Source organism: Rattus rattus, chromosome 15 (assembly GCF_011064425.1).
Source record: "Rattus rattus isolate New Zealand chromosome 15, Rrattus_CSIRO_v1, whole genome shotgun sequence".
NCBI lineage: Eukaryota > Metazoa > Chordata > Mammalia > Rodentia > Muridae > Rattus > Rattus rattus.
In genome coordinates, this window is record NC_046168.1 from 70,910,422 (window position 1) to 70,930,279 (window position 19,858).

General features: G+C 52.5%; 1 protein-coding gene across 1 annotated transcript; it reads left to right on the top strand.

Moving 5' to 3' along the window:
• The first annotated feature begins 13 nt into the window (after positions 1-13).
• Positions 14-18,088, top strand: Cdx1 (caudal type homeobox 1). Its single transcript, XM_032885523.1, has 3 exons — positions 14-483; positions 16,351-16,496; positions 16,984-18,088. Exons 1-3 carry the CDS (start codon positions 39-41, stop codon positions 17,218-17,220), a joined length of 828 nt encoding a protein of 275 aa, XP_032741414.1. The 5' UTR covers positions 14-38; the 3' UTR covers positions 17,221-18,088.
• The last annotated feature ends 1,770 nt before the right edge of the window (positions 18,089-19,858 follow it).

Below are 19,858 nucleotides of genomic sequence, written 5' to 3' on the forward strand. Positions count from 1 at the left end.
TCCAGGGCCCAGCATGCGCGGGGGACCCTGCGGTCACCATGTACGTGGGCTATGTGCTGGACAAGGACTCCCCCGTGTACCCAGGCCCCGCCAGGCCCTCCAGCCTCGGCTTGGGCCCTCCGACCTACGCGCCCCCCGGCCCGGCGCCCGCGCCCCCGCAGTACCCGGACTTCGCGGGTTACACGCACGTGGAGCCGGCACCCGCGCCCCCTCCGACCTGGGCTGCGCCCTTCCCTGCGCCCAAGGACGACTGGGCAGCTGCCTATGGCCCGGGCCCCGCGGCCCCGGCCGCCAGCCCGGCCCCGCTGGCCTTCGGGCCCCCTCCGGACTTTAGCCCAGTGCCCGCGCCTCCGGGTCCTGGTCCTGGCATCCTGGCGCAGTCCCTCGGGGGTCCAGGCGCACCGTCCTCGCCAGGAGTGCAAAGGCGGACGCCCTACGAATGGATGCGGCGCAACGTGGCAGCTGCAGGCGGCGGTGGCAGCGGTAAGGACCCTTCTCTCCTGTCTGCGTCTCCAAACCTGGCAGGTGGCCGGCGAGGCCCAGGTCTCCCTCTTTGACCTTTGCCCTGGCCCTGATTGACTTCTCAAGTGTGTGGCCCACGACCACTCTTGCCCTGGAGAGTCATATTGTTTCGCCCTTCCTTATCTCTGGGCTTTGAGAGCTTTGAGTAACCCAACTGAACCCTTGTGTAGAGCTGAGGAAACTCTACAAAGAGAAGACATTGGGTCTGTGTAAGTGGTAAGGCCACAATGAGAAGGCCAGACGCCAAGTAGCAGTACTGGCGCTGCCGATCTTCCATAGCTTCTTCCAGTCCTAACCCTGCCACACACACACACCCAAGCACCTAACTGCTGTGGGAATGCGGATCTTCTTCCCCTCAGGACCAACTGGTTTCCTATCCTACAGTGAAGAGATAGGATCCTTTCCTTTGGTTGACGGAAGTTCCCATTGGTTGCATAGGAACAGGGGTCCCTACCTAGCCTCCCCAGGACTCTCCCTGAACTCTTGACCCCGGGGGAGGGGCAGTAGGAGCAGTTGGGAAGGTGGCTGCTGTTTGGTTCTTCTGGCTGTGAAGCGCCTGCAGGCCCCTCTGATCCACCCTCTTCAAAGGCAGGGGAGGGGGCTGGACAAAGGCCCAGCTTAATGAGGGACAGCCGGACCTTTACAGGAACACCCCCCCCCTTTGTCATGTAACTGCCTTTGCTTTAGCTCAGTAGTGACTCCTGTTGGCCGGAAAGTGAACAGGACACTTCATTGTCCAGATTGTGTTTGGCCAGTCCTGACAAAGGCCACCTGGCCTTGAGGGCGGGAAGCTGGCCTGCCTACTCTTTGATGTCCGACCCCTGCTTCCCTTCTCCCAGCTGGGGGCAGGCCTGGGACTTCCTCCACCTCCTCTCCCTTCCCTCCATCTCTCCCACGCACCCATCTACTCCCCTGGGTAGCTGCCGGGAGGGTTTGATCAGTAGCTTCAGGCCTTGGTTGTAGTCACACCCTTCCTTAGAAGTGCAAGGGACACAGAAGCTCTTGTCTGTCTCCGGGGATATTTGAGGGGCAAGGCTGTTCTCTTCTGGGCCTTGAGTAATAGCAGCTAGTAGTATGGAAGTCTTATACAACACATTGCTGTCTCTCCTCCCTCCCGCCCCCCAATTTGGAAGGTGAGCCAACCATAGTACCAAGATGGTAAATCCTGGCCCAAGGCCACAGCTAGGAACTGGTGGGCCACACTAAACACCATACCAGTTCTAATCCTCTGTGCAAGCGATTCCTGGGTCTCTGTTTTACAGTCAGTGAAAGAAGGGACGGGGGAGGTTACATGTCGATCTATACTCTGCTTCAAGCTATGGAAAAGAGTCTTGAAAAAAAGCTGACAGAGACGAAAATCTTTTGGAAGACTGTGTGTGTGTGTGTGTGTGTGTGTATCTGTGTGTGCGTGTGTGTATGCATGAGTGTGAATGTTTGAGTGTGTGTAAGTGTTCGTGTGCATGTGTGTACATGTGCATGTGTGTGCACATGTGCATGTGTGTGCATGTGTGTATGCATGCATGCGTGTGCATGTGCGAGTGTGTGTGAGCACGTGTGTGTATGTGTTATATGTGCATGTGTGTGCACATGTGCATGTGTGTGCACGTGTGTATGCATGCATGGGTGTGCATGTGCGAGTGTGTGAGCACGTGTGTGTGTGTGTTATATGTGCATGTGTGTGCACATGTGTGTCTGTATGTGTGTACATGCACATGTGAGTGTGTGCGAGCATGTGCCTGTGCTTGTGTATGCATGTGTATGCGTGTGTGTGTGTGTGTGTGTGTGTGTGTGTGTGTGTGTGTGTGTGTGTACGTGTCTGGGGGCAGTGGTTGTTAGTGGGTGGGTGGTGCTCTGAAGCCTGATTCATGAATGCAGGGGAGGAGCTTTACATTGGAGGACAGGATAGGAGATATAGGGGCCTTGCCCCAGCAGCTTGCAGTCTTCTTTGGACGTCTAGGAAGGAAGGCACCTTTCCAATCTTCCATTAGTGGATTCCTGCTGGTCAGGTGGCTCAGAAGGATGAGGAGGTTCCCCTCAGGGAGAGCATTGGAGGAAGATCATCGGTGTGAGGCTGTATGAACAGGAGGGAGTAGGCCAGTGGAGTAGTAGTCAAAGGAATGGAGAGTCCGATAACTTGGGGTGATGTGAGGAAACCTCTTTTACCTTTGGACATGACCCTGCAAACCCAGCTGCACTCCTGGTCACCTGTCTCTTAGCACTGTTTTCTGCATGCAGACGGGGCCACCAATGTCCAAAGGCAAAACGGTTTTTCTCTAGGAGTCGAGGCCAGGACTACAGGTTTGGATTTTAGGAAGGGGTTTTTCAGGAGCCAGATTAGACACATTTGACCAAAGACGCAGGAGTCTGAGCCTTCTGGCCTGCTCAAACCATGTGACTCTCACTAAGGCTCCTCAAGTAGAGTAGAATGAGAGCTGAGGGAAGGGTATAGACTCCCCCAAGGGAAAAGCCCTTCACCGTCTTTCTTTGGCTCACTTTCTCCTGGGCACTGAAGGTACAGGCTCCCAGAGGTAACTCTTACGCTGTGGTCTGGGAGAGCTGAGGGAAATTCACTTGCCTGCCTCACCCTCCAGTTCACGGTGACACTGTCCGTAAGGTGTTCAGCCTGCTACCTTCCTTCTTTTGAGCCCCAGAGAGTCTAGAATATCTGCACTGGACAGTTGAAGGGCAGATGTGCTGATGAGAAACGTGGGGTCCAAAGGTTATAAGATCCAGTGCAGATGAATCAGCTTCAAGTTTTTGTGTGGTTTCCGATACGGCTGAGGGTGGACAGCACATTCCCTCCTCAGGCCTGAGGCTCTACAGCGCCAATGCTTGCTCCCCACCCACTGCTGGACCCCACCCCAGGCCACTCCCTTTGGCCTCTATGCTCCAGGACCCAGCCCTCTTTGAACTCCTCAGGCCGGCCAAGTCCTGCTTCAGGCCTTGTGTACACATTTGGTTGTTGTAGCTGTTTCTCTTCCCTCTGACTCTCTGCATGCTTGGCTCCTTCTCGTTTTCCATTCATGGCTGAAGGAGGCTCTCTGTGACTCCCAAGTCACACTCTCTATCTCCTGTCCTCTGCTGGGGGGCCTTTGAGAACCCTGCAAAGTTCCAACGTTCTCGCCCACTTACGTTGTATGCAATGTTATCTGCTCCCCAAAAGGTCTGGGGCTATGTCTGCCTGACCTGGGAATGGTTGACACCAGCTCCATGCCTGGCATCAAGCGTGTGCTCAGTTAGATGAGAGAACCAGGAAGGTGAAAGGAGAGGAGACATCCCTGGGGGAGGGGGAGGGAGGGGAGGGGAGGGAGGGGGGAGGGGAGGGAGGGAGGAGAGAGAGAGGAGAGGAGAGGAGACATCCCTGGAGGGAGGGGAGGGGAGGGGAGGGGAGGGGAGGGAGAGGGAGGGGGGGAGGGGAGGAGAGGAGAGGGGAGAGAGGGGAGGGCAGGGCAGGGGAGGGGAGGGGAGGAGAGGGGAGAGGGGGGGGGGCAGGGCCGGGGAGGGGAGGGGAGGAGGGGAGGAGAGGGAGGAGAGGAGAGGGAGGAGAAGGAGGGGAGGATTGGGGGGAGGGGAAGGGAGGGGAGGGGAGGGGAGAGGGGAGGGGAGGGGAGGGGAGGGGAGTGCCTCCCCACACTTGGTCAGTGCTCCTGACTCGAAGCCGTTGGAACAGTCAAGGCCAGGCTCTGATTTGATTTGGTTTTATTCTAGGAAAGGGTGCTGGACATCTAAGTGGGGAGGCAGTGAGCCCCAGGTAGGCTGCGATCCAGGAACACAGCATGACCTGGATCTGAGGGAGCCATGTCACTTCTGAACCCAGTGGCATCAACAGCCCAATTTAGTACTGAAGATATTCTCCCAAAGGTTTGCTTAGAAGCCCAGGGACTTATTGGAGACGATTAGAAGTTGAGGCTTGGAAGTCTTAGCTCTGGGATTCCAATTCTTTTAGATGCCACATAGCCAGAGGTTTGTTAACCTGTATCATTCTTCTCCTTCTCCTTCTCCTTCTTCTCCTTCTCCTTCTCCTTCTCCTTCTCCTCCTCCTCCTCCTCCTCCTCCTCCTCTTCCTCTTTCTTTTTCTTCTTCTCCTCCTCTTCCTCCTTCTTCATGGTTTTTCAAGACAAGGATTTCTCTGTGTGGCCCTGGCTTGGCTGTCCTGGAACTCACTTTGTAGACCAGGCTGACTAAAGCCCAGAAGTGCCCTGTCTCTGCCTCCTTAATGCTGGGATTAAGTCATGCACCACCACAGTCTAGCATTCTGGTTACTGTTGTTGTTTTAAAGGATTTTATTTATTAGTTTGGGAAGCTGTCTGCCACAGCATGTGTGGAGTTCTGAGGACAAGTGCATAGAGTCAGCTCTCTCCTTCCACCTTAGCAGAGGGTCCAGGAATCAAGCTCAGGTTGTCAGGCTTGAGTAGAAAACGCTTCCACCCACGGAGCCTTTTCACTGGCCCCCAACTCGGATAATTTCTCGCAGCCATGGTGTTGTTAAAACACAGCCAGCCCTGGGCAGGTAGCCAGTGCTCAGCGATCACTCCCGGCAGGTGTGAACAGGCCTAAGCTTCACACTTTCTGAATCTTATCCTGGGACCTTGATCCACCCTACTCTCTCTTACCTCTACAGCTTCTCCAGCAGTTCAAATGCTGCTCCTTCTCCACGGCTGCCTTCTTCAGGAAACCCTCCTTGACTCACCCCACTCCAAGTGAAGGATAATTATAGCCTACTGATGGCCCCTTGTTTTAAAAATCTTTATTTTATCTACTTCTATCAACTTGCTTATTCCTGCCAATTGCCATCTGTAATCCTATCAAAAGCCAGTCCTAATCAACCCCCTCCAGGTCTGTTGTGCACATAGTAGGAGTTCATCATGTAAGCACTCTGCAAAGATCTCCTTTGGGGCCTACTTAGGCCTCATAACTACCCTGAGAGATGAAAGGCTCTATCACTGGACACATTTTACAGATAAAATCGAAGAGGCCTAGAGAGGCCACATGGCCTGCCCGAGCTCACACAGCATAGGGTATGACAACATACAGTTCCAGCCAGGATCCACAGCCTGCCAAGGGCTTGTCAAACAAAGCAACAGTCTCAAGGACCCAACCCAGGATCTCTCCTTGGCTGCCTGCTTTCCAGCCAGTGCCCACCCAGGTGAGGGGGAAAAAGAAAAAGAAAACGAGGCCAGCAGGGAGGAGCTGAGTGAGGTGGGAGGGAGAAAGGGGAAGATAGAAGGAGAGGGGGAAGTAGGCCTGGCGGGCTGACTCTTTAAAGCAGGTTTTCCCTGCAGCAGAAGCTGCACCTGACACCTCGGCTCTCAGATGTAGCTGGGAATGACCTAGTTAGAAAGTGGCTGGAGATTTTTTTTGTTGTTGTGGAACGTGTGTCCCTTTTCCCCAGCGGATCTTGTGCTTAGAGCCTTAGGAGCCCTTCTCACATCCAGACAGTTTTGCTAGCAGCAGGGGCCAGCTTTTGGGAAGGAAGTCCTCTTCTTCAACAGGCCTCTGGGGACAGGCCTGGAGCTCCTGGGATTCACAAGCAGCCATAACATCTAGAGTCGGGGTCATCGCCATGTGTTGCTACCCTTTCCCTGTGTCCTCATCTTGGCAGGAGCAGGGAGGAGAAGCCTGAGCTTGCCCCTTTGTGTTTGCCACCCTCAGGCCTGCCTGGGCTCTGAAATCAAGCCCAGACTCCCCTCAGCCAGAGATTCTGTTAGTTCTCTAGCCACAGCTTGCGCCCCACCCCCACCCCTCACCCTGGTCCATCCTTCCTTCCCTTATCCATTCTTCCGGGTAGGCAGGTAATATTATTCTCTTTTGTGCTGAAGGTTCCGTTGGGTGATGGGAGGTATGGTTGAGCAAAGGTGGGATCTTTACCTGCCCTCTGAGAACTGGAATTCAGCTCCTCCCTCAGCTCCTCCATCCAAAGGTTTTTGCAGAAGCCATTTTCTCTTTCTGGAGTATTATTCCCATATAGGATATAGAAGCTGCTTCCCTCTCAACCTTCTGCTCTTGGCCTATAAGCCACTCCCTCCAAGAGACTTCCCCAAGGCCTAGAACAACTCTAACAACTCTCTAACAACTTGGCGCTGGGCCTTTATCCATGGTCCTCCGAGTTCCCGATCACAGTTGGTAGTTGCTTGATTGGCACAGGAGCACAGACCAGACTGGTGATGAACACCCAGGACACTCGGCGTGTGCTCAGCCACTCTTCCAAAGCAGTATTCCTGACCCTAGAATGGGACGCTTTATGACTGGCTTTGAGGTCATGAGGAAGCAGGAACACCAGGCAGGAAGGGCCGTTTTGGAGGCTGAGCCCTCAGCAGAAGGGGCAGAGTTGTACTCTGGACTGAGGGTCCTTGCAAAATAGCTTTGGAAGAATGAGAACAGTGGCGGGAGCTGCAGCTAGTGTGACCTCAGTGTAGTGAGGCGAGCTAGGTAGCTTGGGCTCCTGGTCCCCGGTGGGCAGTGAACTGGCAGTGGTGTCTCATAGAGCTTCCTGTCACCGGGAAAGCATATCAGATCTGGACCATCTAGCAGCCAGCTGCCAGGACAGCAGTTGAGCCCATGAAATCTGGTCACTGCCACAAAGAAAACAATAAAAACGAAACCAGAAGGGTTCTAGTGGCTTATGTGGGAATGTACCAGCAGCGCATGGCCAACCTAGGTGAAGTTTTCAGGGACATCTGACTCCAAACTTCTAAAATTAGTCTATGATTTTATGTGTATGAATGTTTTCCCATGTGTGTCCCTAGTGCCTGTGGAGGTGAGAAGAGGGCATCACATTCCCCTGGAACTAGACTTACAGATGGCTGTGAGCCTCCATGTGGGTGCAGGGAATTGAGCCCAGCCCTCTGGAAGAGCGGCCAATGCTCTCAACCTCTGAGCCATCTCTCCAGCCCAAGACTCTAAAATTCCTTCTTTTTGCTGCCTCCTGAAGCCAGGTTGGGTTGTGGGCCTCAAGGAAAATATGGGGGTCAAGATGCACAGAGAGCTTGAGAGCTGCCGGGTGCAACCAGGATGGATGACTCTTGAGTGGGAAGAGGAGGTGGTTTAAGAGGGCTACTGATTCCCTCTTGGGGCTTCCTCAGACTTGGCTTGCTTAACCCAATCCTGCCAGCCTCATCCTTCCTCCCGGACTTGTGTGAGCAGCCATGACAGAATAGGCTGTAGTTTCCCTTCAGCCAACAGGAGGGTGAATGGTAGGCTTAGGAAGCCCATGGCTCCAGAATGGCTTCTAGTGTCCTGAGGACAGGCAGGGCCAGAGCTGCTGCAGCAGAGACCCTGCTACAGGTGACACAGATGGGAGAAAAGGCTCCAATTGATATCGAACAGCAACTGATGGCATAATCAAATCTCCTCACTCCAGGGCGTTCTTTGAAATGTGACTTTCCCATCAGGCAACATTCCTCCTGTTCCTGAGGGAGCGCTCCAGCATCTACTTCTACAAATAGCTCAGTTCCGCTTTTTCGGGGGTGGGGGGGGTGGGGGCGGCGTCTGTAGCCCTTTGCCCTTTACAACTGTTTTTCACATCTGTGTGCTGGACAGGGAGGTGACCCAGGAAAGCTCAAACACTTCTCTGCTCCTTCCACTAAGGATGCAGACTGGGCCACTTCCCAGCTCTTAGTGCTAGGTCTGGACCCTTAGTGAGCACCCCAGCCTTCGAGGATCTTGAATGGCAGAGTGCTAATACCACGGGGGTGCTCATCCCCTGTCACTTTTTGGTAGCCCTCTTGTGTGAATCTGGATGACACCCCAGGGGTCTTTAAAGTTATTTGCGTGCTCAGCAAACTCAGAGTACTTTCTTCTCATCTTTTCTGTACAAAAGATGGCCACTCTCTCTGTTCTTGTCCATCTCTGGTGTTATTCCTCGGTCCGCACAAGGCCTGGAAAAGGCATTGGCCAATGTGCTCAAGGGGTGGCAAGGAAAGTGATCCTCCAATACCTTTGAACCCCTCTATCTTTCTTTCCTTCTCTTTGTTCTTTGGCTCTGCAGCTGTCCTCATCCTATGACCCAGTGACCTTTCTAAATCTGTTCTCTCATCTCCATCTTGAAGCACTATCCAATGGCTTCCTTTCCCACCTCCCTAAGCATCCCCCAAGCGGGCACCACAGACATAGGTGGGCAGGCCATTGCCCCCTGCTCTACAAGACTGGAGGGTGTGTGGATATGCCCTCCCTATGAGTGTACCTGGGTAGTGGGTGAGTAGTGAGGCAGACTCAGAATTGCATAGAACTTGACCGTGGAGAGCCTGTGCTCTGGGGTTGTAGTTCAATGGAAGAGTGCATACATAGCATACATGAAGCTCCAGGTTCCACACCTTGATGCTGACACCCACCCCTCATCAGGAAAGACTGAGACCCACAGCTGAGGCACTTGTTAAGAACACTCCAGCTGGGGGGTTGGGGATTTAGTTCAGTGGTAGAGCGCTTGCCTAGCAAGTGCAAGGCCCTGGGTTCGGTCCCCAGCTCCGAAAAAAAAAAAAAAAAAAAGAACACTCCAGCTGGAGCTTGCTAAAGATGAGAGGGCAGAGGTATAGCTGAGAGGAAGAGTGGGGCTTGGTCCTCAGTACCATTACCCCCCAAAATGGTAGAACTTAGAAATAAGTATTTTTAACAAACCCCCAAACGTGTGTGTGTGTGTGTGTGTGTGTGTGTGTGTGTGTGTGTGTGTGTGTTTGTACATGCCTGGTGGGAGTGTCATCTTAATGTACAGCCACAGGAGGTGGCCCACCCAGTGAGAGGTCACAGAGGGTCTGGGGTTGAGGCCCATAGCCTGATAGTCAAGAGTTAGTTAACACTTGGAGCAACAAACCCAGGAGTGTTGACCTAGAGACCATTTGGTTTTCTGGGAGTCAGTCTGTCTTGGAGCAGAGGCCAGGCTCTCCTTGTCTGCCCGGGGCTGGATAAGGTCCACAGTACAGGCTGCAGCAACACTATCCTGTCTTCCAGCTGGGCAGGCCTGTTGTCTAGGCTCTCAGACTGGGAGATCAGCCTTAGAATTCTTTCAGCAGTAATAACAAACACGATCTAAGAATCAACAAACACTGGGAGCCTCCTGCTTCCAAGTTGGAAGGAACCTTACAAATGCAGCATCCCAGTAGGACACAGCCCCACTTCCTGGCCATCGTACAGGGGTCACCCCATCACCATCGGGAAAGAATGAACCCTATCTCCCTCTCTGTGTACCTGCTGTATGCCAGGTATTGCACAGGGAGCCCTCCTCATCCAAGGTACAGCCTTGTACATCCCAAGGCTGGAGAGGATTGTGGAAAACCATTCTCTGTGTAATGGGTTCTCCTGTGTTTCCAAGAACAAATAGAGCTAGCTTTTAAAACATGTCTAACTACGTTTGTTTGGGCCTTGAGGGTCCCAGGGATGGAATTCAGGACATCAGGCTTGGCAGTAAACAACTTTCCTGAACCGTCTCCACATCCCTAGACCGGGAGTTAAATCCCATTGCTTTTGTTTACTTGTATGTTTTATGTCAAAAACTGGATACATAGCTGGCGTGGTGGTACAGGCCTTTAACCCCAGCACTGGGGAGACAGAGGCAGGTGAATCTCTTGTGAGTTTGAGGTCAGCCTGGTCTACAAAGCAAGTTCCAGGACAGCCAGGGCTGTTACATGAAGAAACGCTGTCTCAAACAACAACAAAACAAGAAACCTAAGCAAACAAACAAAACAAAAAGCCAAGGTGTTGAGGCACACACACACAAGTGTTTGGCCCGTGGCCACCATGATTGTCCTTAATGGTTATCTTCACATTACAGACTCAGAAAATGGGGCCCAGAGATGGGCCACCCTGGCATGGACATCCATAGAGGTGTGCTTGTTCGAACGAGCACATACCAGAGACACTTGGAGAGCCGGTCAAGTACCAAACCCCAGGAGCCAGTGTCAGCTCTACTCACTCCAAATCTGGGGGCCGGGACTCTCAGGACAGCTCACTAGGAGGACTGAGGCTAAAGGACAGGCACTGACAGCTCTGCTGGTGGCTTCTCTAGACCTCAAACTGAACATGCTTTAGACATGTGGAGATGCATTCACGCCTCTCAAAGCAGCCTGTCCTACGGGGATGAGACCTTCTGCCTATGACAACCAGAGCAGAGGGTAAGCCTTCCGTTTAGGTGAGTGAGCTCTGGTACTGTGCTCATCCCTGAAGGTCTCCACCTTCTCTCCCCTTACCAGTTCTCACTGGCATCTTGCCTACGAGTTACTCATGCTGAGCCTGGGAGTGGCCGGCCCCTCATCAGACACCTGTTACAGGAGCCTGGACTTCCCCCCAGTGTCCCCGGAACCTGTAAATCATTCACCCTGGCCTCCTCCCTGCTCTGTCCCTCTCATGTGCCACCTTGCCCTTCCTCTCTGGGTTCCAGAGGGGACTCAGGTGCTCACAAATGGTTATCGGGGAGGATACAGGCTTGAGCCCTGTCCAGAGCTTCAGAACTCAGGGCTCCTGACTGTCACTGCAAAGAGTTTCCAAGGATGAGGAGGGGCTCACAAGGCCCCACGTCTGGCTGAGGAACTGTTGGCAGCTGATGGCCACTGAGAAAAGGAGAGCCATTCTTCTTTGGTGTGGCCACTATAGGTTGCCCATGCCCCAGTAGGTGAACACACACCCACACACATGCAAACAGCACTAAGTGGACTCTGGGTTAGAGGAGAAGGAAGAGGAAGAAGAGAGGGAGGGGGCAGATGTAGGTGGGAAGGAGATCTTAGGGGAGCTGGAGGAGGGCACAGGGGTAGATATAATCAAAGTCCATTGTATATATGTATGAAGTTTAAAAGGATAAGTAAAATCTATTTACAAACAAGAGTTCAGGGCTGGGAATCTAGCTTAATAAATGGTATCTTAGCATGCACAAAGCCCTGGGTTCAATTCTCAGCATAAGCCGGTGTTGTAGTATACACCTGTAATCTTAGTACTGGGAAGTGAGACAGGAAGATCAGGAGCCTAAAACCATCCTCACTGTAGAGTGAGTCCAGGGCCAGCCTACAAAATTAATTAAGTCCAGGCCCGGTGGTGCACATCTGTCACCCTACCCACAAGAGGTCAAGGCAGGAAGTTTTCAAATTCAAGAATTGCCTGGGCTACAAAGTGAATTCAGGGTTTGCCTGGGCAACTCTGTCTCAAAGTTTAAAAAGTATAAAAAGGCCCAAGTGATATTATCCTTGTGGTAGGATGCTTGTCTATCATGATCAGGCCCTGGAGTTGGTCTCAGTGAAACATACGTGCACATAGGAATGTGCATGTACAATCGCATGCACATTCACATGTACACACACACAACATATACAAATAATGCATTGAACATTTGCACAATGAACACTGAAACCCTCTAAAGTCCAACACCCCCTGCTTTCTGCCTTCGCCTGCCTTCCCAGAGGAGGCAACTCCTGTTGTTGGCTTCTTGTATTGTATATATCTTCAGGAAAACAAAAACTAACCAAAAAATTATACACATCTACCTTTTTTTTGAGACAAGTTTTCTCTATGTAGCCCTGTTTGTCCTGGAACTCCTTCTGTAGACCAGGCTGGCCTCAAACTCAGAGGTCCACCTACTTGCCTCTGCCTCCAGAGTGCTGGGATTAACGGTGTGTTGCCACCACTGCCCAGAATTATGACGTACTTTTGAAGTTTTTTTAAAGATTTATTTATTATATATAAGTACATTGTATCTGTCTTCAGACACACCAGAAGACAGCATCAGATCCTATTACAGATGGTTGTGAGCCACCATGTGGTTGTTGGGAATTGAACTCAGGACCTCTGGAAGAGCAGTCAGTGCTCTTAACCACTGGGCCCACTTTTTAGGTTTTTTAAAAGATTGTGAATTTTCGTGTGTGTATATGAGTGTGTTATGCTCATAAACAGATGTGTTCACCTGTACCTCGGCTTGTGGAGACCAGAAAATAACTCGGAGTATCTCTGTTTATTGCTCTTCAACTTGTTTTTTGAGGCAGGGTTTCTCACTGACCCACAGCTCAGCATTTCAGCTAGACTGGCCAGCCAATGAGCCCTAGGGATTTACTTACCTCTACCCTACACCGGCAGAACTGGGACCACAGGCGAGGGAGCCACCGCGGCTGGCTTCGTAGGATCTACACCCAGGTCCTCACGCTCTTGTGGCAAGCATTTCCTGAACAGAGCCATTTCCCCAGCGTGAGAGCAGGCTTCTCTCACGGCCTCCTGCATCTTGCTCCCTCGTACACACGTCTTAACTGTTGCTTAGTGCTCCTCTCCATTGGTCTTCCGTGTCTTAGCTCAGCTGCTCTCTACTCGTGGACCTTGTTTTTAGTCTTATGCTAGTAGTAACATTCTCTGCTGTGGGCAGTTCTAGGTGAGGTTATGTCCTAGAAGTAGAGCTCGTGGCCAAAAGCTCTGTGCATGCAAAGCCAGACTACATAGTGGTTAGTCGGGTCCTGGGAGGGTTCTCCAGTTAGTGCTCACCCTCAACGGATAGGTGTGAGGCCCTTGTTCCTGGGCCATATAGGGAATCAAATGTTTTGTTCGTTGCCAGGCTGTTCTCTTAGAATCAATCTATATTCCCTTTTTTTTTTATTGGATATATTTTTTTATTTACATTTCAAATGTTATCCCTTTCCTGGTTTCCTGTCTGTAAGCCCCCTATCCCCCTCCCCCATAAGGGTGTTCCTCCCCTATCCAACCCCTGCTTACCACCCGCCCTCCCATCAATATTCTTTAAGCAGCTGGACTACATAGACGTTTGCCAATAGGTTCCTATTCCTATCAACCCCTCTCTAAGCCTATACAAGGGCTCCACTGACCCTCGTGGGGACAGAGGTACTGAAATGCAGCCAACAGCCTGTATTGTCTAGTTACCATTCTCTCTGTTGTGGGAAGCAGATGGAGATCAGGTTACCCTACTCTCAGCACATGTGAGAACAGTTTTCTGTGTCCTGGCTCCCAGCTGTGAATGACCGTTGTGGGTCCCTTGTACTTACCACCAGGAGCCAGAGACACCAGGGTGACAGAGACAGACACAGAGACGGGGCCATGAAGATAGGTACTAAGAGAACAGCTGCTTTCATGACCGAACCTGGGCTCTCGCAAACAGAGCTCCATCTGCTGCCTCGCTTCTCTTGGAGACAGCTGGGAGTCTTCCTGGCTTTTGAAAGTTCTAGCCCAAGCCCATCAACCACAGTCCAAACCAGGTTTTACAGTCTGCCCTTGCCGTGGTCTGACCCTCCATTCCAGGGAATGGACATAGAGGTGTGGTCTGTTCTGTAAGCTTCTATTGCTACACTTAGGGTGCTGGGTAGCTCAGTGGTACTTAACTAGGGTGAGGTTGGAGTTGTGTTTTGGAGGTAGTCGAGAGAGCTCTAGACTAGAGGGTGACCTTGACTGCAGGGAGGTTGGAAGTGCTTAACCTTTCAACATTATTTTATCTTTTTTTTTTTTTCTGGAGCTGAGGACCAAATCACCTTTTGACATGAAGTAAGAATTATAGAGTACATAGAATAAATTAAGTAGTCTGAAGATGTGTGGGACCACATTTATAGTTACCACAGAACACTTGTGATGCACAATTGGACATGCCTGGAAGAACTCACAGACCTCTTATTTAGAACTCCAGCAGCCGCATGGCCACCTTAAAACATGGTCTCATCATCTCTAAGATGGCAAGGGACTGAAATCCCAGGGCTCCTGGCCTAGCCAGTGATCCCAGTGGGCTATGGGTTCAGAGCCCAGCTAGGCTGTGGTGGTAGTAGCCTCAGGGAGAGCTGTTTCTGAAGCAAGATTGACTTTTCTAGGTCAAGGAGGAGCCGTGCTCGGAGCCAGCACCTCAGCAACCTCTCCCTCAGCCCCTCCTCTAAGCAGGCCTGGCACGGAACTGCAGGCTGTCCTGAGCTGTCTCTGCCGTCAGGCGGTACTGGGAGCCTGGTGCATATGGAAATGGCCAGTGTGGTTTTGCTGCTCTGGCAGAAGCCCAGGGAGATGCCTAGGAACAGCTGCTGTCTCCCATTCCCCACAGAACCACTTGGCTGGAGAAGAGCCTAGGTCTTTCCTGCCAGGCTGTGTGGGATGGAGGTGGACCCAATGCAGGTCTTTAGTGCAGGGGCATGGGTAGGGTGGGGGAGAGCCAGGGTACAGAGCAGGGAGGCCAAAGCCAGGCTGTTGGTGGGCGCTTGGCAGGAGGGGTTCCCTAGTGTGTGAGCATGCCTGCTGTCAGCAAGCACCTAGTTTAGCCATGTGTTTAACTTCTTCCAGGGAAAGCTGGGGCTCACCCAGGCCCCATACCGTGATCCTTGCCCCAGACAGCCTCCTAAGCTCAGTTCCAAAGACAACCCTGATGTTAATAACCTCAGATGGTCCTAAGTCCAGCTCCTGGCCCAAGCAGCACCATCTAAAAGCCAAGTCACCACCCTCTTGTCCTGAGACATGGCAGCCCCTGCCCCCACTCTCCACACAGCTGCCGGAGAAACATGAAAGCCTGCAGCAGACACACGTCTCCTCTGCTCAGAGCCCTGCAACGGCTCTCCCATTCCAGACAGAGGAAAAACCAAGGCCCTTCCCTTGACATCTGTCCCCACCCCCCTTCCTCTTTGTTCCCCTGTACCACCAGCTTCCTCCTCACTCATATTCTTACCTCAGGGCCTTTGCCCTCCATGTTCACTTCGCCAGATCCTATTTCTCTGGGAATCTGCCTGTTCTCTCTCTCTCTCTCTCTCTCTCTCTCTCTCTCTCTCTCTCTCTCTCTCTCTCTCCTCCCCCCCTCCTCCCCTCCCTCCCTCTTTCTCCCCCTCCCCACCCTCTCTCTTCTCTCTCCCTCTCCCTCTCTTTCTCTTCTTTCTCTCTCTCTTGCTCTCTCGCTCTCTCTCAGTTAGGCTTCAAACCACTGTGTTGGATTTTCGTTTTGTGAGTTTTTGAAGCTCGAGTTCCACTATGTTACCTGTGCTGCCCTGGTTTTGAATTGTTAGATTCAAGTGACCCAGCCAAGTAGCTAGAACCCACCTGACTCTGAAATTCCCACTGCCAACTTTGTAGGCTCCCCATCTTCCTTCTTTTCCTCAAACTAATTGCCAGCGAACAAAGCAAATGCTTTCCCTTTTTATTTTCTTGTTGTCTGTCCTCTCCCCCTAGCATCCAAGCAAGGACTTTTCATTTTGTTCCCTGCCCACCACAGTGTGTAGCTTGAGACAGGAACTTGGTTTGTCCAGTGGAATGAGCTGAGTCACTGCACACGGAACATAGGGGGCGTATGGACAGCTCCGCTAGATCAGCCCTAGGGCTCCCGATGCAACCCTAGAGTAGGGCGTGGCATTTTGAGTGTTCCTTCTGGGCACCTTGCAGACCCTAGCATCTACCAGCAGCTCTAGGCCTTTCAGTCTTACTTTGGGCTAGCATTCAGTAGAACTGGGAAGCCCCTAATCACAAGGTACTTCCAAATCCTGTTTTCCCTCACCATTGGATCTTTCTTGCACAGGAGGGAGGAGCATCTGGGAATCCCCTTTACCCTTAGTCTACCCTTACCAGCTAGGTGTCCCCTCACCAGCCAGGTGTCCCCTCACCAGCCAGGTGTCCTCTAACTAGCCAGGTGTCTCCTGGCCAGTCAGGTGTCCCCTTTGTGACTTATGCTCAGGCTTATGGTCTGGGGACCCCTGAGTCAAAACCCATCTGGAAAGTTTGTTACCACACAGCTCTGAGGCCCTCCGAGTGAACAGTCAGGGAATCTCCTGACGCCTCACTTTTCACAGCTGACATAGCTGGCTTCAGACCACAACCTTGTCATCAGCTTCCTGCCAGAGGTTTCCTGGTCCTCCTGGAGCATCCACTACACTCACCTTCCCTCATTGACCTTCTGCTCCTCAGGTAAGACTCGGACCAAGGACAAGTACCGCGTGGTCTATACAGACCACCAACGTCTAGAGCTGGAAAAGGAGTTTCACTACAGCCGGTACATCACCATTCGGCGCAAGTCAGAGCTGGCTGCTAACTTGGGTCTCACAGAGCGGCAGGTATGTGGGCCCTCCAACTCAGCTCAAGTCGTTGGGCTTTCAGGTTGCCATGCACGGACAGAGCCCACAAAAAAAAAATAAAAAGGTAGTCTCCAGACTACTGGCACAAAACCACACACTGAACCACTGCCATACCACCAACTAAACCCAACATTACTCCATACACACAAACAGACATATGTATGTGTGTGCACACACATGCACACACACACACACACACACACACACACACACACACACACACACACACACACACAGGCTACAGTGGCTGGTGATCAATGCTATTCAAACCCAGAGGATGGGCAGTCACAGAACATGGGGGCTCTGGAGGACTGGGGCCCTGGAGGAGGTTTCAGAGAAGGGTGTCTAGAGCACAGGGAGAATGTGTTTTAGTGGTGACAGGAGCAGAAAGTGGATCATGAAGACCACCTCTCCCAGCCCAGCTCCTTCCTAAAATCTGCAGCATAAATTCTCTGCAATCCCACAGGTAAAGATCTGGTTCCAGAACCGTCGGGCCAAGGAGCGTAAAGTAAACAAGAAGAAACAGCAGCAGCAGCAGCAGCAGCAGCAACAGCAGCAGCCCATGCCTCCCACACAGTTGCCCCTGCCCCTGGATGGCACCCCCACACCATCGGGGCCACCCCTGGGGAGTCTATGCCCCACCAATGCTGGTCTTCTGGGCACCCCCTCCCCAGTGCCGGTCAAGGAGGAGTTTTTACCCTAGCCCCCTCCAGCCTGGGGTCCAGGGATCTAGGGACTTGAATGTTGGACACCTGGCTATGCTGGGGCCCAGGGAGCCTGAGTTCCAGCCCTGCTGCTGACCTTTGGGGTCACTGTGGACAAACTGCCTACCTAGGACCAAGTAGCTTGCCCACTCACTCCCTGCCTTCCGTTGGCTGGGTCGTGTGATGAGCCTGTTGGGCAAGCGCTTGTGTCCTAGGCCACAGGGTCATGGGGAGGCCCAGTGAGAAGTCTCAATCACCTGGAGATGTTGCAAGACTCAGAGGGCTCAATGAGCTGCCAAGACAAGGTTGAGGCTCCACCGTCTCCTCCAAGGGTTCCAGAGTGAGGTGGGAGGCTGGTGCATGGGCCAGACTGGCCTGGGGAGGAGTCAGCACTGAGAGAGGGTGGTACACAGGAGACTAGACTCCCGCATGAAGCACAAGGAAGATATCTGTCCCACCTGTCCCCTCTTCCAGCCTCAACTTTGCCAGCCCTGTCATCCCCTGCTCTGGTTCTCCCCAGCCTGGAGGTAGCCACAAAGCCATCAAGTCTGGGCACGAGGTGGAGGCTGGGTGATTGGCCATGCTCTTGCCCCCTCCTTAGCACTCCAGGGAGGCCTGTGGATGGAAAGGAGGAAGCCTCTCTGGGAAGACTCTATGAGTCAACCTTCCCGTTCACGCCCACCTTCCCACAGGCCACCATCACACCTCGGGAGCCCCCAGACCATGGAGAACTCACACCTGTACAGGGGTTAAGTAGAGTGGAATCTCTTGGATGCAGCTTCAGGAATAAGATTTTTTTCCCCCCTTTTAAACAATTTATGAAAATCAGACATAGCATTAAAGGAATTTTTTTAAAAAAAAGTTTAATCACTGACGTCCTTTCTCGTGATTGTGTGTCTCTTCTTCCTTCTGTGGTTTCCCCCAACGAGGTCACCTTTAAAACCAGGCAGATCAAACAGGACCCTGCCAAGACAGGTCTGGGGCTGAAGAGACAGCTCTTTGTGTGAGCGGCAGCTCCAGCGCTCACCTGTCCGCCTTCTGATCCGGCAAGCTTTCGCTCAGGCTGCTCCTTCGGCGTTGTCGTTCACACGGCATTGTGTGCCAGGCGTGGTTACGCCTGGGAAGAGTACAGTCCTTGCCCCCCAAAAGTGCCTGGCCAGGGGGAACACATGCATAGCGGTGTTCGCATAAAACAAAAAGGCACAGAACTTTGTTCTGAACATGGCAGGAAACTGCGTCTGTGGAGAGAGAGAGCAGAGCACACTCCCTGCTCATCAGGAGACCTAGAAGGCTTCCTGGAAGAGGCAGCACTTGAACCAGGACCTGTTTGTGCTGGTCAGGTCCAGAAGGGAAGAAGGGACAGAAGCAATGGGAACTTAAAGCACTTTCTAAGCTTCTGAGGGGCGGGTACTCTCCTTGACTTTTCCCCCAGAGGTGGGCAGAAGTCAGCTACCTAGGACCTTCTTTGCCCACAGGGCTCTGGTGCCAGCCGCTTGCCCCTCTGTTTACTGTTCTGGGAGGTGGCTGGGTCATAAAAACCATACGCAGCCTGCCAGCCTTTGCCCTTTGCTCCTGGCTGGGGATAGCAGGTGTTTCCCAGCCCCAGCCTCCTCTCCTCCTCATCCACTGAGGAGACAGGCAGGGCCCCTCTGTAGCAGTTTACATCTGAGCCTAGGGAGCCAGGTGGTTGGCACCACAAGACTGGAGTAGAGAGAGGCTGGTGGCTGGCAATGAGTTTAGCTTTCTGATCTGCGGACCCCTAGGGTAGATACTTCCCGTCTCTGGGCCTCCAGTTTCTGCCCTGGTACAGTCGTTTTGGTATAAATGGAATTTATGCAGCAAATGTTCTTTTTTACCTGTCGAGCCCTTCCACTGGCCAGACTGACCTGAAATTAAACCATGTAGCCTCGAATACACGGTGATCCTCCTAGTTTAGCCCCTGGAATGCTGGGATCACAGGTTTGAGCTAATGTTCTGTCTGTCCCCCAGGAAACTCACACCAGTACCTGTGAGCACCGCATACACAAGGGAGTTCTGGAAGCTTGGGGCTGGGGGGCCATACTGTCTCCACGACTGAGTGAAGCCTCAGGTTTTGGAGTTAAGTGGGACAGCCAATAAGTTATGAGACCTGGAAGCTAACTAAGGTGCTTAGCCTCTCCCGGTCTGTCAAGGGGAACTATGGTAGCTATTCTTGGGACTGAGGAGCGCAAGTCCAACCCATGCTTTGCACCCCACTTGAGATGCTTACATGTCTAGCTGCAGTTGTAACCACCACAGGAGGACAGTTAATGGCATGAGACGAAGCCCTGGCTCCAGAAGACCTCTGCCCAGCAGTCACCCACAGGGAGCTCAGGAGGTTGGCTGTGGGTCACTTGTCCCTTAGCTTTCCAACTCCATGTGGAAGAGAAGTTGCCTATATCTCTCTCTGAGCATGCTATGATCCTCCTGCCACCTAAAAGCATTCCACTGGAGGGGCTGGGGACACATGCATGAAGTTGGTAGAGATGCATGAACCCCTTTCAGTTCAGTCTCCAGGACTGAAAAACTGGGTATGGGAGCACAAGCCCTGTATTCCTGACACTTAAAACAGCAGAAGCAGGAAGATAAAAAACCCAAGGTCATTCTTGGTCACAAAGT